At 45.7% G+C, this 16,709-nt stretch overlaps 1 protein-coding gene across 1 annotated transcript in view; it reads right to left on the bottom strand.

Moving 5' to 3' along the window:
- LOC149284432 (tRNA (guanine(27)-N(2))-dimethyltransferase-like) overlaps positions 1 to 7,558 on the bottom strand; it is a 40,727-nt gene extending 33,169 nt beyond the window's left edge. Inside the window, exons 1-2 of the mRNA XM_089496736.1 lie at positions 7,485 to 7,558; positions 4,478 to 4,875 (exon numbers count right to left, since the gene is read on the bottom strand). Of these exons, the coding sequence (XP_089352862.1) occupies positions 4,478 to 4,875; positions 7,485 to 7,558 (472 nt within the window). The remainder of the gene's footprint in view (positions 1 to 4,477; positions 4,876 to 7,484) is intronic.
- Between the last annotated feature and the right edge of the window lie 9,151 nt (positions 7,559 to 16,709).

Here is a 16,709-nt window from a genome sequence, read left to right as displayed (position 1 = left end):
CTTGGAACAGCTTGGAACTTGGAACTTGATTTGTCTTTTTCAAACTGAGTAACTATTATCTCTAATACAATTCACTGCTTCTGACGTATACATAGAATGGATAAAAGTCCATTCTCTATCCACATAACCATACACTGTGATGGAAGTTACAAGTGCTCTGCAAAGTCTGTTTGCCTGTGTAAGGTATTAAACATGTCCAGCAACAAGACTGTATTTGCAATACGCATGCTACAGACATGAAGCATGTAACTCCAAAGAGAATTGCATTCATGATTAACCATTGAAAAGAAGAATCTGGTACAGATGTTTTTTCGTCTGTAATTAACTTTATGAATTAAGGTAACAGGTTTAACTAGATCTGTTTGCAAGAAACAATATATGTTCACAGGTTCAGGATGGCCCAGAGGGCATGAGGCAGCCCCAAATTCTTCAAATGTAGAGGTAGGAATGCAAGGTGGTCACGTAACGCTATGCTACACGGCCCTGCAGTAATAGAGCTGCTATAAAACCGTCTGTGGAAGTGTGATGGAGGTGAGGATGTTTTAGTAAGAGTATGCATATGTAAGTGTGTTTAGAAAGTGTGTATTTTTATTTGTATAGGGGTCTATGTGTTAGTGGTATGTTAGCGTGTGTGCCGGTGTATATTAGTTACTGAAAGGGGCACACGGTGTTCAGGGGCCACTCAGCTTTACCTGTCTCCCAGGCCAGAAGGTGCCAGCCCTCCCCTGATAAATCTCTAGTTTAAAAAATTGTCCTTTCTTTAGCTAAGGATCATAAAGGGATGTATTCAGTGTCTAGCGTGCACTGTGTTGCTAAATATTGTATAAACCTATTTTGTACTTGCATACTAGCATTCAAACCTTATCCTTAAGCTTTAATAATTAACTTCCAGAAATTAGATACCTAGCCCTTATCGTAATTTACAAAACACATTACAACGGTTAGCTGGTATTTATTAACAATGAACGGCTTGATTAATCGTTGCAAATAAAATTATAATCTCATTCTCAGGGAATGTTTGTCATATGACAGGCAAACTAAATATTGTAAAATTTTATACTCCCTGGGATGGATGCTTTCAAAGTGAACATTAATAGACAAACCAGTTCAGCCTAAATATATAGGGTGCTTTTATATACCAGACGCTGTTAAAACATGCCTTTATTCATTTATAATTTAAAAAGAGACAAGATGCTGCTGTTTCAAGAGAAACAAACCATAAAGAAGCCAGTAGGATGAAGGACATATTCTAGATAATTATTAATAATAATTAATTGACATTAATGGGAAATATAATTTGCTTATATTGTAAGATATTTTTGAAAAATTGATGTACAGTATATCAATGTCATCAAATCATGACTGTCATAAAGTGTCAAACTACATTAGATAATTACGCAAGACACTTATTGGGTTTTATTTTTTTATTACCAGTATTATTATTGTAATGTTCTCTTGACATGATGCTACAGCACCTTTGTTGTATAAGGCTACTTTTTATTTTGTTGATCTTGACCAAAACATTTTTCAATGCACACGTCGATGCATTAAATAACAGAGTTCAGAATTAATAAACCAAACCATAATGAGCCGACAAATAAATGGTTGTGTGTAGCTTGAAAGAGGTAAATGCAGAAACATAAAAGATTAATATTCCTTGCAAGTAAAAGTGTAACTTTTCTGTGACAACTTAAAGATTGTATTTGTAGCATTGGCTAATAGTTAGCCAGCCAATTATTCATACCAAACTAAGAGAGACATGTTTGCAAAGAGCTGGAAAGCAGTAGTTGCAGAACCAAAGACCTTATACATAACCAAAATAATATATGTGTATACAGACTATAATTATAATACTTACTTTTTAATTTTATATTATTAGCTTTTCGAATTCTTATTTCTATTTCTTCTTATTTCTATTTCTTCTATGTCTATTATTTAAAACCAAAAACTCTGGCCGCGGGGGAGGGATGCTTGGGGGGCAGCTTGACCCCTCTTGGATTGTCACTTGCTGGCTGTCAGGGCTGTCTTTAACACAGGGCAAAAGGGACATAGGCGTCCGCAGAATTTTTTCGGTGGGGGGCTTCATTTTAATTTCATTGTGCTCCGCCCCTTTTTGATCATGTCATGGAGGGGGGGTAGTCATTATCAGATAAAGCGCAGGCAGGTAAAGGGTCGAGAAACCTGACACAAAAGCTTAACAGAAGGATCAAGCAAGGAATCTAAGACATAAAGGTGGAAAGAGATGGAAGGCATGGAGGAATATCAGAGATAAAGGGAGAAAAAGATGGCAAGCATTGAGGAATAAAATAATAGACCACTGTCAAATATTATCCTTCACCAACTCTCAACCTCACTGCAACCTGTTGTACCTTCTATGTTAACCCTTTTCTGTCCAGATGCAGCAGTCTCTTTTTACAACAACGCACATTCCTCATCTATTGATGGCGTTGCTCCAGTTACCATACTCTACCTTTGACATCAACCATAGCATACTAAAAACATGCACTTCCTTCAGATGTGTTGTCAAAATCCAAATCTTCTTTCTTCCTCACCCAACAACCTATTCTTTGATCCTATCCCAAACACCTCGCTAGGTCTCTCTCCATTTGTCCATCACTTATCAACATATTCATCCTTATATTCTGGAGCAGTACCAATAACCTTTAAGCAAGCTGTAATCACACACAAAATTCATTCCTTAAATCCTTCTTCTGTGCCCTCTCCTTTATTCCTCACATTCAATCCCTCACAAGATCCTGTTGGTTTCACCTAAGTAACATTTCTTGCATCCGCCGTTTCCTTACTCAAGAAGCCACAAAAAACTCTAGTCTATTCCCTTATTATCTCCCACCTTGACTATTGCAACAACCTTATTGTTGGTATTCCTCTGTCTCAATTCCTTCCTCTGCAGTGTATCCATATTGTTGCTAATATGCTTATCTTCCTAACACAATGAGCCTTTTTTTCTTCCCCACTTCCTAAAGCCCTACTTCCTCATTCCTCCCCAATACATATCTGCTGTCATAACAAAATAGTCCCCTCTCAATCTTTATGTTCTTCCTATGGACTAAGGCTCTCCTCCTCCCTTATCAGCTCTTCATTTACATGCTTAAAAGACTATACTGATGCTGCCCCATACCTCTGGAACTCACTTCCAGCTAATCTCCAGCTCTCACCTGCCCTCTCAGTATTAAAGAAAAACTACAAAGCCCACTTCTATAGAGATGCATATAATCTTTTCATCTGGAATCTTCTCATATACCATTACTACAAATCTCACATTAATTGACATTCTCCTCCATGTTCTCCATACAAACACATTGTGGGCCCTCATTTGACCTCCCACATTACTCAGCATTTTTTTCTGTACAAGCTGCCCCATTTGCCCCATTAATTCCGCCTGGTTATATAATCTTAAAAATTGAATACAAGTACATTTTAAGCGTTTGGAGTCACCCGCCTTTCACATATGGTTTAGCAGTAGGAGATTTATAATACTTTTCAAATCAGGAATGCATAAGGGGAGGACAATAGGAGTTGTGCACACATACCTGTGCACACATACCTGGGCATTGGAGTTGGAATAATCAGGTATCTCTCAAGAGAAATAAACTCAAAAAAGAAATTGCCCATGGGGATTACTAAAACGTATAATTTTAAGAAGGCCAATTTCAATAAGATAAGGGCAGCTTTACAACTTATTGACTGGCAAAAACTCTTCAGGGATAAAAACACTGAGGAAAAATGGGGTATTTTCAAACAAATATTAGCAGGGTACACTTCTCAGTATGTACCACTAGGAAACAAATATAAAAGAAACAAATTGAAACCAATGTGGCTTAGTGGGGACGTTAAGCAGAAAATTTTAAATAAGAAAATGGCTTTTACAGCATTTACATCTGTCAGGAACAAACTGGAAAGGATAAGTTCAATCAGGAACAGAGCTCAATATGCAGGGCAGAGGCGTTAGCAGACAAGGCCCAAGCGGAGTCAGGAAGCCGAGGTATGGTACACAGGCGGGCAACGAGGTACAGGAGGATCAGGCAAACCAAAGTCAGGACACGAGCCGAGATACGATACACAGGCGGGCAACGAGGTACAGGAGGATCAGGCAAAACAAAGTCAGGACACGAGCCGTAGTTGATAAGGGTCAGGCAGGAGCAAGGTTAGAGGAAAGCCAGCTAGGTACACGGAGAATCAATCACAAGGAACGCACTCAGGAAATGGCAGGAAGCACAATAACTGAGCACTGAGCAAAGCTCAGTGCTCGGTTTTAAACTTGCCGCTTGGGGGAAGCTCCGCCCCCGAGTGGGAGGCTACAGCGGCGAGTTCTCGCGAACACTGTTTGGGGAACTAATAAAGTTGCTAGAGGGCGCGCGCGCGCGCGCGCATCTAGCAGAAGCCAGCCAGACGGAGAGACCAGCAGGAGACACGCTGGATCTGATGCCCGCGGGTAGCGGGCATCCAGGTAAGGTACCGCGTCGGGTCACCGGACCCTGCCGTGTACCACGCCGGGTCACTGGATCCCGGCGGGTACCGTGCCTGGTCGCCGGATCCCGGCGGGTACCGTGCCGGGTCGCCGGACCCCGGCGGTTACCGTGCCGGGTAGCCGGACCCTGACAGTTCCTCCCCCTAACGGAAGGCCTCCGGCCTTTACGAGGACCAGGGCGATCGGGATGCCGTCGGTGAAAGGAGGAAACCAGAGCGGGTGCATGGACCGTATTGGCCGGTTCCCAAGAGTCCTCGCTAGGATCATAGCCTTTCCATCGAATTAAGTATTGCAGATGGTTGCGAAAGAAACGTGAATCCAGGATCTCCTTAACCTCGTATTCAGGGGAATCGTTGACGATGACCGGAGGGGGAGGACTAGCGTGTCTACCGGGAAATGGGTTCATGACCCAAGGTTTAACTAAGGACACATGAAAAACTGCATGAATGGACAAAGGAGATAAGTCTTACAATAGTGAATGGACCAATGAACTTAGGGCCCAACTTCTGCGTAGGACAAGTCAACTTAAGATGTCTTGTGGAGAGCCAGACCTTGTCTCCAGGTTGGTAGGATGGGGCTGCTCTCCGGTGATGATCTGCGAAAGATTTATAGCGGTGTTGAGCCTCAACCAGAGTCCTGCGTAAATGTAGGAGAGTTCTTGACAAACGTTTAACTTGACAAATGCTCCAGCCACGTTTCAGCATTTTGTTAACGATATTTTTCATGATATCCTGGACCACTTCGTTATCATATACCTAGACGACATTCTCATCTTCTCTGCCACCCTGAAACTTCACAGAGAGCATGTACGTCAAGTACTTACCAGATTGAGAACTCATGGTCTATATGCTAAATTAGAGAAGTGTATGTTCGAGGTACAAAGCGTGAACTTTTTGGGCTACATCCTTTCACCAACCAGCATCCAAAGTCAGGACACGAGCCGAGATACGATACACAGGCGGGCAACGAGGTACAGGAGGATCAGGCAAAACAAAGTCAGGACACGAGCCATAGTTGATAAGGGTCAGGCAGGAGCAAGGTCAGAGGAAAGCCAGGTAGGTACACGGAGAATCAATCACAAGGAACGCACTCAGGAAATGGCAGGAAGCACAATAACTGAGCACTGAGCAAAGCTCAGTGCTCGGTTTTAAACTTGCCGCTTGGGGGAAGCTCCGCCCCCGAGTGGGAGGCTACAGCGGCGAGTTCCCGCGAACACTGTTTGGGGAACTAATAAAGTTGCTAGAGGGCGCGCGCGCGCGTCTAGCAGGAGCCGGCCAGATGGAGAGACCAGCAGGAGACGCGCTGGATCCGATGCCCGCGGGTAGCGGGCATCCAGGTAAGGTACCGCGTCGGGTCACCGGACCCTGCCGTGTACCGCGCAAAAAACGTAGGTTCATTAAAAACAGAGAGGGGAGTGTTGGTGAAGGAGCACCAGGAAAAAGCAGAAACTTTAAATAACTATTTTTCTTCAGTATATATTAAGGAGGAACCTATGGCAATGGATATACATAGGACTACTGGAAAAAATCTGCAGTCAAACTGTGACTGGATGACTCAGGAGAAGGTGCTGCAGCAACTAAAGAAAATTAATGTTAATAAAGCTCCAGGGCCTGACGGTATTCACCCACGAGTACTTAAGGAGCTGAGTCAGGCAATAAGTGAACCTCTGTTTCTAATCTTTTCTTTCAGGAGTTGTACCAGAGGATTGGATGAAGGCAGATGTGGTCCCTATTTTCAAAAAGGGTTCAAACTCTGTGCCCGGAAATTAAAGACCTGTGAGCTTAACTTCTGTGGTTGGGAAAGTATTTGAAGGGCTGTTTAGGGATAATATTCAAGAATTCATTGGGAAGAACAGTATTATTAGCAAAAATCAGCATGGTTTTATGAAACATAGGTCCTGTCAAACTAATTTAATTGCATTCTATGAAGAAGTAAGTAGAAGTGTAGATCAGGGTGTTGCAGTGGATGTAATTTACTTGGATTTTGCCAAGGCGTTTGACACGGTTCCACACAATAGGTTAGTATTCAAAGTGAAGGAAATTGGTCTAGATGCAAATTCTTGTTCTTGGGTAGAACATTGGCTTAGAAATAGAGAACAGAGAGTTGTTATAAATGTTACATTTTCAAGCTGGTCAAAAGTGGTAAGTGGTGTCCCTCAGGGTTTTGTTCTGGGACCAATTTTATTCAACATATTTATAAATGACCTGGCAGTAGGCATTGAAAGTCATGTTTCTGTGTTTGCAGATGACACTAAACTAGGTCAAGTAATACAGGACGACCGGGATATTACAGTGCTGCAGAGGGACCTAGATAGACTGGGGGACTGGGCACACAAATGGCAGATGAAATTCAATGTAGATAAATGTAAAGTTATGCACTTCGGGGTAGCGAATGCACAAGCAACCTACACCCTAAACGGTAGTGAATTAGGGGTAACGACAAATGAGAAGGATTTGAGAATTGTTATAGACAACAAACTAGGCAACAATGTGCAATGTCAGTCAGCAGTTGCTAAGGCCAGTAAGGTATTGTCGTGTATAAAAAGGGGCATCAAGTCGGGGGATAAAAATATAATTTTGCCTCTGTATAAATCAATGGTAAGGTCGCACCTTGAATATGCTGTGCAATTTTGGGGACCTATTCTAAAGAAGGATATCATAGCACTAGAAAGGGTGCAGAGGCGGGCTACAAAATTAATAAAAGGAATGGAGCACTTTAGTTATGAAGAAAGGTTAACAAATTTAAATCTGTTTAGTTTAGAAAATCGGCGCCTCAGAGAGGATATGATAGCATTATATAAATTTATTTGGGGCCAATACAAACCATTGTGTGGAAATCTGTTCATAAACAGGACTATGCATAGGACACGTGGTCGCGCGTTTAGACTGGAAGAAAGGAGATTTAGTCTAAGGCAGAGGAAAGGGTTTTTTACAGTAAGGACAATAAGGATGTGGAATTCTCTGCCTGCTGTCACGCGCGCCGCCGCGGCTCTTACGTCTGCCGCTCACTCCGGCTCGCCCGCCCGCCGGCAGCTCCGCCTCTGCCTCCGACGCGGCCACACCCCGGCATTGCGGACCCGTCTCCATGACCTCGGCCGGGCTCGCGCGTTCACGCCGCGGACCGCTCACCGCGTCCCCTACACAACGCCGCGGCCATTTACGTGAGTACCAGTCTCCTATATAAACCCCATTAGTATTCCCTATCTTTACCCGTTCAAAGTGTTTATATGCTTTTGGGTGTGCTGCTTCTTGCTCTTTATCTATTGCCTTGTGTACCGACCTTTGCCTGTTTACTGACTACGAATCTTCGCTGCCTGCCTACGACCCCAGACCTGTTTAATCGTTTTTGCTACTGATCTGCCTGCCTGGACCTCGGATACGTTTGACCTCGCTGCCTGCTATTGCCCTCGACCGCAGACTGTTTACTGGACTTCTCTTACAGTGCATATCTGCATAGTTAGATCCACCTCCTCTACCTGACACCGTGACAATTTTGAACATGGATCCCGCGGATATGGCACGGCTACAAGCACGTCAAGATCTCCAGGATCAGCGTCTCACCGTGCAGGCCACACAACTCCAGTCCCTGGAACAGAAGGTTGACGCCATGACGGACCTGCTGCGCTCTTTGACCTCCCTCCCGTCAGTGGGACCATCGCATCATAGAGACACCTCTCACGAGGGTATAGGGGCCGTTGCCAAATTCCCTCTGCCTGACAAATACTCCAGGGACCCGAAGGAGTGCCGTGGTTTCCTCAACCAATGTTTGCTCCACTTTCGCAACCATCCCCAAGCGTTCCAGTCGTCATCCAAAAGGGTCTCGTTTATCATATCCCTGCTCAAAGAAGCGTTACTGTGGGCTTCGCCCCTAGTGGAGCAAGAATCCTATCTCCTAGAGGACTGCCCCGCTTTCATGGAAGCTATACGAACCGTCTTTGATGCTCCAGGTCGAAAGGAGACCGCAGAGTCCTCATTGCTCGAGCTCCAGCAAGGCCGCGAAACCTTGGTCCAATACACAGTGGAGTTTCGCACCCTGGCCCATGAGACCAACTGGGAGGAAGGCGCCCTCAAAGCCGCCTTCAGACAGGGTCTCAATGAGAAGATCAAAGACGCCCTCGTCTATCACGATATACCCACGGATCTCAAAGACTACATAGCCCTCTGTCTCCGAGTGGATAAACGTATCCAAGAAAGGATAACCGAACACGACAGAGGAAGAAGACCAGGATCTTATGCACCAGGCCACAGGAAGCCCTCTTCTCCTGCTCCCTCCTCCTCCGCTTCCGAAGAGCCCATGGAAATAGGGACCGTTCGTAGGCTCACCGAAACCGAAAAAAGACACAGAAGAACACAAGGGCTCTGTCTCTATTGCGGTCAAGCCAACCATCAGTTGTTCACCTGTCCCATCAGGCCGGTAAAAGAGACCGCTTAGGGATCACAGGAGGAAGCTCACTAAGCACTAGTCGTTTCCCTTCTCCTCCAAATACACGCATGACAGTGCCCATAACCATCCGTCTGGAATATCACATACCTCTCCGCACCAAAGAAGCACCCTCTCTGGTGGCCTCCGTTGACGGCTCTCTTCTGGGATCAGGAATCGTGACACAAGAAACTAAACCACTGACCCTGCTGGTAGGAGTTACCCACCAGGAACAGCTCACGTTTGAGATGATCACGTCTCCTCACGCCTCTTTCATCCTGGGATATCCCTGGTTGCGTCAGCACAACCCACTCATTGACTGGGGGAAAGGAGACATAATGTCATGGAGCAACCACTGTCAAGAGAACTGTGTCATACCCTGTCGACGCCTCAATCTCATCCTCGAGATCACGGCAACAGACCCCATAACCGAAACACCACTGGTCCTATTTGGACGTGTTTTCCAAGGACGCGGAAAGACTACCTCCACACCGGGCCTACGATTGCGCCATCGACCTGTTGCCTGGTTCCAATCCACCACGGGGACGCACATACCCTCTATCCGAACCAGAAAACAAGGCGTTGGAAAGATACATCAAAGAAAGCCTGGAAAGAGGCTTCATTCGTCCGTCCTCCTCCCCTGCCGGAGCCGGTTTTTTCTTCGTGGCCGAGAAAGAAGGTTCCTTACGGCCATGCATCGACTACAGGGGATTGAATCGCATCACAATAAAGAACCGTTACCCGCTTCCCCTCATCACGGAGATCTATGACCTGAAAGGAGCAAAGGTTTTTACCAAGTTGGATCTCAGGGGTGCTTACAATTTGATCCCTGTCAAGTCCGGGGATGAATGGAAGACGGCGTTCAATACCCGGTTCGGGCATTACGAGTACAACTTTATGACCTTCGGGTTATGTAACGCCCCTGCGGTGTTTCAGGCCTTCATCAATGATGTCTTCAGGGACATGCTCCTGTCCCACGTCATAGTGTACTTGGATGACATCCTCGTGTATTCTCCTACGCTTGACGCACATCGACACCATCTGAAGGCCGTACTGCAGAGACTACGAGAAAACGGCCTATATGCCAAGGCCGAGAAATATGTCTTCGAAAAGTCCAGTTTGCCCTTCCTTGGCTATATCGTCTCTTCCGACGGTCTACATATGGATCCAGCTAAGCTCGAGGCCATAACTGCATGGCCCCTCCCTCAAACGCTCAAAGCCATCCAACGGTTCCTGGGCTTTGCCAGTTATTACCGGCTCTTTATCAGGAACTACTCCACCATAGCGGCTCCCATCACAGCTATGACAAAAAAGGGTGTTGATCTGACTCTTTGGGCCCAAGAAGCCCGAAAGCCCGAAAACTTAAAACAAGCCTTCGTCTCGGCTCCCATTCTTCTACGCCCGGATCCTACGAAACAATACCTCCTGGAGGTCGATGCCTCTGAAACCGGCGCAGGGGCTGTATTGTCACAACGCAAAGAACAAACCACAAAATACCATCCCTCTGCCTTCTTTTCCAAGCGCTTTTCCGCAGCCGAACAGAACTACGACATTGGCAATCATGAACTCCTGGCCATCAAGATGGCATTCGAGGAGTGGCGTCATCTACTGGAAGGCACAGAACAACCCGTAGTCGTTATGACAGACCACAAAAAACTTTTATACATCGAAAGTGCCAAACGGTTAAGCCCTCGTCAAGCGCGGTGGTCGCTCTTTTTTAACCGATTCAACTATTACATCACCTACAGACCAGGCACCAAAAACGTCAATTCGACTGCCAACGAGACCAACACTGCGACGAGCCCATCATACCCTCAACACGCCTCATTGCCGGCTTATCTACCCACACGATGTGAAGAATCCGCATGTCCCAAGGGACTGTTCCGTCTTCTGAACGTCCTCCTCTGGGCCGTCTCTACGTCCATCCCAAGTTCCGCGCGGACGTCCTTCGCTGGGGTCACAATTCTCTTCTCACAGGACACTCAGGCTTTCGGAACACGATGTACCTCATCCGGCGATCCTTCTGGTGGCCGTCATACGGCCGACATACGGTCGTACCTTGCTGCCTGTCACACGTGTGCATGTCAGAACCAAACCCTCAAGCAGGATCTAAGGATGTACAGCAACGAACGTCAAGACAACTGGGCGTCTCTCCTCCCGCTCGCTGAAATGACCTACAACGGTTCCCTTCATGAGTCCATCGGCTGCACCCCGTTCTTTGCTGCACTGGGTTATCACCCAGTAGTTCTGCCTCCTCGTTCCTCCTCTACGGTGACGGCAGTCGACAGTCGTGTGGCTGACATGCAGAAACATTGGAGTTCTCTTCGAGACGTCCTCTGCAGAGCCCAACACCGCTGTAAGCGGCATGCTGACGCCAAGAGATCTTCTCCCCCGGATTACAAAGTGGTGATCGAGTGTGGTTGTCGACTCGCAACATACGCTTACGCCAACCGACCTAGACTTTGGGTCCCCGTTTCATAGGCCCTTTTCGCATCCGTAAACGGCTCAACGACGTGTCTGTGTCCCTTGACCTCCCGCCTACCATGCGGATTCCTCGGTCCTTTCACGTCTCCTTGCTCAAGCCTTACGTGTCCAACCAATACGCCGTTCCGCTCCGGCCTCCTGCACCGCTTGTCGTCCAGGGTCATGATGAGTATGTTGTCAATCGGATCCTCGATTCCCGTAGGGTGCGGAATGGACTTCAGTATCTCGTTGCCTGGAAGGGTTACAGTCCGGAGGAGCGGACGTGGGTGCCTGCACTCTTTGTTCATGCTCCCCGTTGCGTCGCTCGTTTTCAGGCGCTTTGTCCCCTTCGTCCTGCTCCGTCGCACTCGGTGCGCGCTCCTGGTGAGGGGGTACTGTCACGCGCGCCGCCGCAGCTCTTACCTCTGCCGCTCACTCCGGCTCGCCCGCCGCCGGCAGCTCCGCCTCTACCTCCGACGACGCACGCGTCTGCGTCGCGGCTCCGCCTCCACCGCGTCCCCTACGCACGCACGCCAGGACCACGGTGGAGACGTGCCGACGGCCTGAGACGTCCGCGACGCCATTACCCGACGCACGCGACGCACGCAACGCCGCGGCCGTTTACGTGAGTACCAGTCTCCTATATAAACCCCATTAGTATTCCCTATCTTTACCCGTTCAAAGTGTTTATATGCTTTTGGGTGTGCTGCTTCTTGCTCTTTATCTATTGCCTTGTGTACCGACCTTTGCCTGTTTACTGACTACGAATCTTCGCTGCCTGCCTACGACCCCGGACCTGTTTAATCGTTTTTGCTACTGATCTGCCTGCCTCGACCTCGGATACATTTGACCTCGCTGCCTGCTATTGCCCTCGACCACGGACTGTTTACTGGACTTCTCTTACAGTGCATATCTGCATAGTTGGATCCACCTCCTCTACCTGACACTGTGACACCTGCAGAGGTACTTTTATCTGAGTCTGTACAGACATTTAAACAGCAACTGGATGGATACTTGGAAAAACAAAATATTCGGGGATATAATCTTTAATTATGGGTAAACAGCTTATTGATCCAAGGAGAAATCTGACTGCCATTTTGGGGTCAAGAAGGAATTTTTTTCCCCTGGTTAGTGCAAAATTGGAAAGAGCGAAACTGGGGTTTTTTGCCTTCTTTTGGATCAACAAACAAATTAACAGATATAGGAAAGGCTGAACTTGATGGACGCATGTCTTTTTTCAGCCTATATAACTATGTAACTATGTAACTAAGTGGAGAATTGACTGGGATGTTTAATTGAAAAGCAGTTCACCTGACACATACACTCACTGGCCACTTTATTAGGTACCTGCTAGTACCGGGTTGGACCCCCTTTTGCCTTCAGAACTGAATTCATTCTTCGTGGCATACTTTCTACAAGGTGCTGGAAACATTCCTCAAATATTTTGGTCTATATGGACATGATGGCATCACGCAATTGCGGCAGATTTTTCAGACCATTCTCTGTAAACCCTAGAGATGGTTGTGCATGAAAATCCCAGTAGATCAGCAGTTTCTGAAATACTCAGACCAGCCCGTCTGGCTCCAACAACCATGCCACATTCAAAGTCACTTACATCCCCTTTCTTCCCCATTCTTATGCTCGGTTTGAACTTCAGCAAGTTGTCTGGACTATGTCTACATGTCTAAATACACTGAGTTGCTGCCATGTGATTGTGACTATATATAAATTCCCGATGTTCCTGGTCCTGCTTTTTTATCCTTAGATTGTTGCAGACCTTCCTGCTCTGCTGATTTCCTCTATGGTTTGACTTTATCTCCCTCACACCGGTTTTGGTTGTTTCTGAACAGCATATTCTCCTGAGTTACTTCATACGCACCGCTGCAGCTACATCCTGCATGTGAGTTCCAGTGTGACCTACATATTGCTTACATTGGGTCATGGCTTAATGCCCATGTTGCCCATAAAGAGGCCCTGGTCAAGGGCTATATTTAGATTATGACCATCCTCCAATTATACATATATGTCATACAAGTGTTAGTGAAGTGTCTTATGTCAAACTGGATATTGGGACAACGTTTTGTAACTTATAGGGCCTCAGAAAAAAATACAGGGTTTTATCAATAATTTCCATTGAATTGTATCTGCAAATTAATTTAGTATAGACGTAGAAGAACAGTCACTTGTTATGGTATATGAGCATAAGAACTGGACCATGGAGCAATGGAAGAAGGTGGGCTGGTCTGATAAATCAATTTTTTTATTTACATCACGTGGATGGCGGGGTGCCATGTGTTCTCCAGGTAAGTGACGCACACGCACCCCGCCATCCACGTGATGTAAATGAAAAAATTTGATTTATCAGACCAGCCCACCTTCTTCCATTGCTCCATGGTCCAGTTCTTATGCTCACATGCCAATTGTAGGCGATTTCAGCAGCGGACAGGGGTCAGCAACATTTCTTGGGTGCAGCCATGTCCCACGTATATAAATATATGGAATATGCATATTTTTAAATATGACATTTTTACAGATGGATTTACTAGTCCCATGTCTCATTTGTAGTAGTTTGGCTATCATATATTTCAATTTAACCCAAGAAAACTATATATTGCCACAAAATGTATTTCCCTCAAAAACTAGCAATTTCACAAGTTTTTCCCTCACTGGATATGAGTGCATGCAAAAAAACCATAAGAATCTGCATTCAGCTTTATGCCACCATATACATAGGTTTGGCATGGTTATTATTATCTTTTATTTATATAGCGCCAACAATTTACGTAGCACTTAATACAATACATATATTCAAGGGGTATGACAAGATGAGAATTGACAGACTGAGACAAACCGATACATTGGGTGGAGAGAGCCCTGCTCGCAAGCTTACAATCTTGAGGGAATGGGGTGACAAACATAAGGCACAGAGAAAGGGTGAGAGGTAGTGTGGTGGTTGTATCAATGACAAGGAAGTTCTAGCAGCTAAGATGGTATGCTTCTGTGAAAAAGTGAGTTTTGAGATGTTTCTTGAATGTTGGGAGGGAGGGTGAATTCTGAAGGTTCTTTGGAAGTAGATTCCAGAGATATGGGGCAGCCCAAGTGAAATCTTGTAGACGGGAAAAGGAAGAGGTCATAAGTAATCTCTCATGTAGAAGAGTCGAGTTTGTTACATTTTATTTACTTTTGACTATACCAGCATTGCCTTTCAAGATGCATTATGTATGAGAAGGTCAGATGAGGTAAACCTCAAGAAACCACACTCCAAAGAGAATATCCTGAAATGAATGTTTCCTTTTAATGGTTTTCATTTTCATCTTGGCAACAAATCCGTGGAGGACATTAGTCATCAAAGAAAGCATGGAAGCAAATATGGAGCGATACATCTGCCCTGTTTTCTATTCTATTGAATCAGAGTGAATGGACATTTCTTTCTTCCAACTGCTGGCACATTTCACGACTGGTCTTTACTCTTAAGTGTAGTGCTTCCTCATTTTTTGTTAGTGACTTTGTGTAATCTGGATACCCGAGAAGCCATTGATAGCATTGCTGACAAAAGTAGTGTGAATAACTGGAGCATCTTTATACAATCTTGTTTAGCTTGGAAGCTAATACAAAAACATCCCCAAAATAACTCACAGAGGGCTGTGTATAGCACATGACAAACCAGACAGCTGACCTGGGGTCATGATTAACTTTGGGGTCCACATTAGTTTTCTCTTGGGACCCCCAACAGCCATCACAGTCTGGAGGTGGGGATCTGGGTAAACACCAGCAGAGACATCTTCAATAATACGTCCTTCCTGCTAGCTTGTACAACTCAGATTCTGCCATATCTAATACAAACAAGTAAGTACATTATCTAAGACAGAAAGTATGTTAGTATCCGTGAGATTTCTCCACAAATGTTCTAGATGGATTTCAGCACAAAAGCCGAATAACAATGTGCGCTTAGCTAACTAAGCCACTGGCGTCACTTATAAAACTCATCCTACTGGGAGGCCTTAGGCACTGCCCTGTACCGTGAGCTCAGATGAGGTCGACTGAGGTAGATGGCAGCCAAATTGGTTTGACAAATATTCTAGTCTATCCAGAATGCATGCCTCTAATCAGTCAATCAGCACAAATGTATAGATCCTCTTTTTACTAATATGTATTTGATTATGGGTGTTGTGTACTATTTTGTCTGATGCTATACAAATGAATATGATTTGCCCCAGCATCCCAGATTGCACCAACAGGACTTGCCCAGATTGCATCCACAGCATTTATCCAGCACCACATTGTACCAACACTAGTCTCCTCTCAGAGTCTCAGGTCTCCTCTTAGTTTGGCTCAGATGCAACACTTTATTAATTCTATACCATTTAGACCCAAAGCAATAATGAATAGACCAGGGGTGTCCAACCTGCGGCCCTCCAGCTGCTGCAGGACTACATCTCCCATAATGCTCTTTCAGCTATGGGGCTGGCTGAGGAGTATGGGAGATGTAGTCCTGCAGCAGCTGGTGGGCCGCAGGTTGGACACCCCTGGATTAGACTGTCGAAATACACTTATATACTCTACTCTTGCAAATGCCTGCCCATACACACATACATACACACGCACATTCACACTTGCCCTTACAAAAAAAATACATATACCCGTCTTTCTTCTTACCCTCTTTTTCTATTTATTTGCTATTTACCTCTCCCCTTCTCTTTTACCTCCCTATCATGGTAACCCCCTGAGGCTCAGGACACATGAGGGTATGTCTGAGTTTGGGACGGGGCCACTGATGGGTTCCTGGGGAGACTCCTTACTTGCCTGCCCAGTCCCCTCTTATGTCTAAGTCACAGAGTGAACGGGAAACTCCATCTGGTCTGCCCTAACCTGATTTCCATGAACTAGCCGACTAGCTGCAAAAACTGTACGGCGTCTAGGAACCATGGCGATACTCACCAACAATTAGAAATGTGTCACTACAGACATCCTTTTTCCCACCATGTTGCTCTTTTGAGGGTTATACTGTGCTCGTGGTGAGAGAGCTCATCTGAGAACCCTGGTTTTATTACCAATGCTTAGGAGAGGGTTTTACCCAATCGCAGCTCTGACCCTGAGCTCTCCATTGGTACCCCGGGATTGACGCCAATGTGGATCACCCCGAAATAGTGACTATTGGTCAGATGGGCATTACTGGCTATAGAACTGTATGACCGTGCCAGGATGTCTGGAAGTGATGGGATTATACTCCTGATCCAATTTTGTATATAAATAGCTAAGTTTCCAAATAAAGAGAGTCCTGTTTCATTTCAACATTGGTGCTGTCTGATGCTTGGGGTGGGCTACTGTAATAACCCAC

Source organism: Sceloporus occidentalis, unplaced genomic scaffold (assembly GCF_023333645.1).
Source record: "Sceloporus occidentalis isolate IW3139 unplaced genomic scaffold, rSceOcc1.0.p SCAF_93, whole genome shotgun sequence".
Classification (NCBI taxonomy): Eukaryota; Metazoa; Chordata; class Lepidosauria; order Squamata; family Phrynosomatidae; genus Sceloporus; species Sceloporus occidentalis.
Note: the sequence above shows the minus strand (reverse complement) of the source record. Positions and strands in the feature narration are given on the sequence as shown.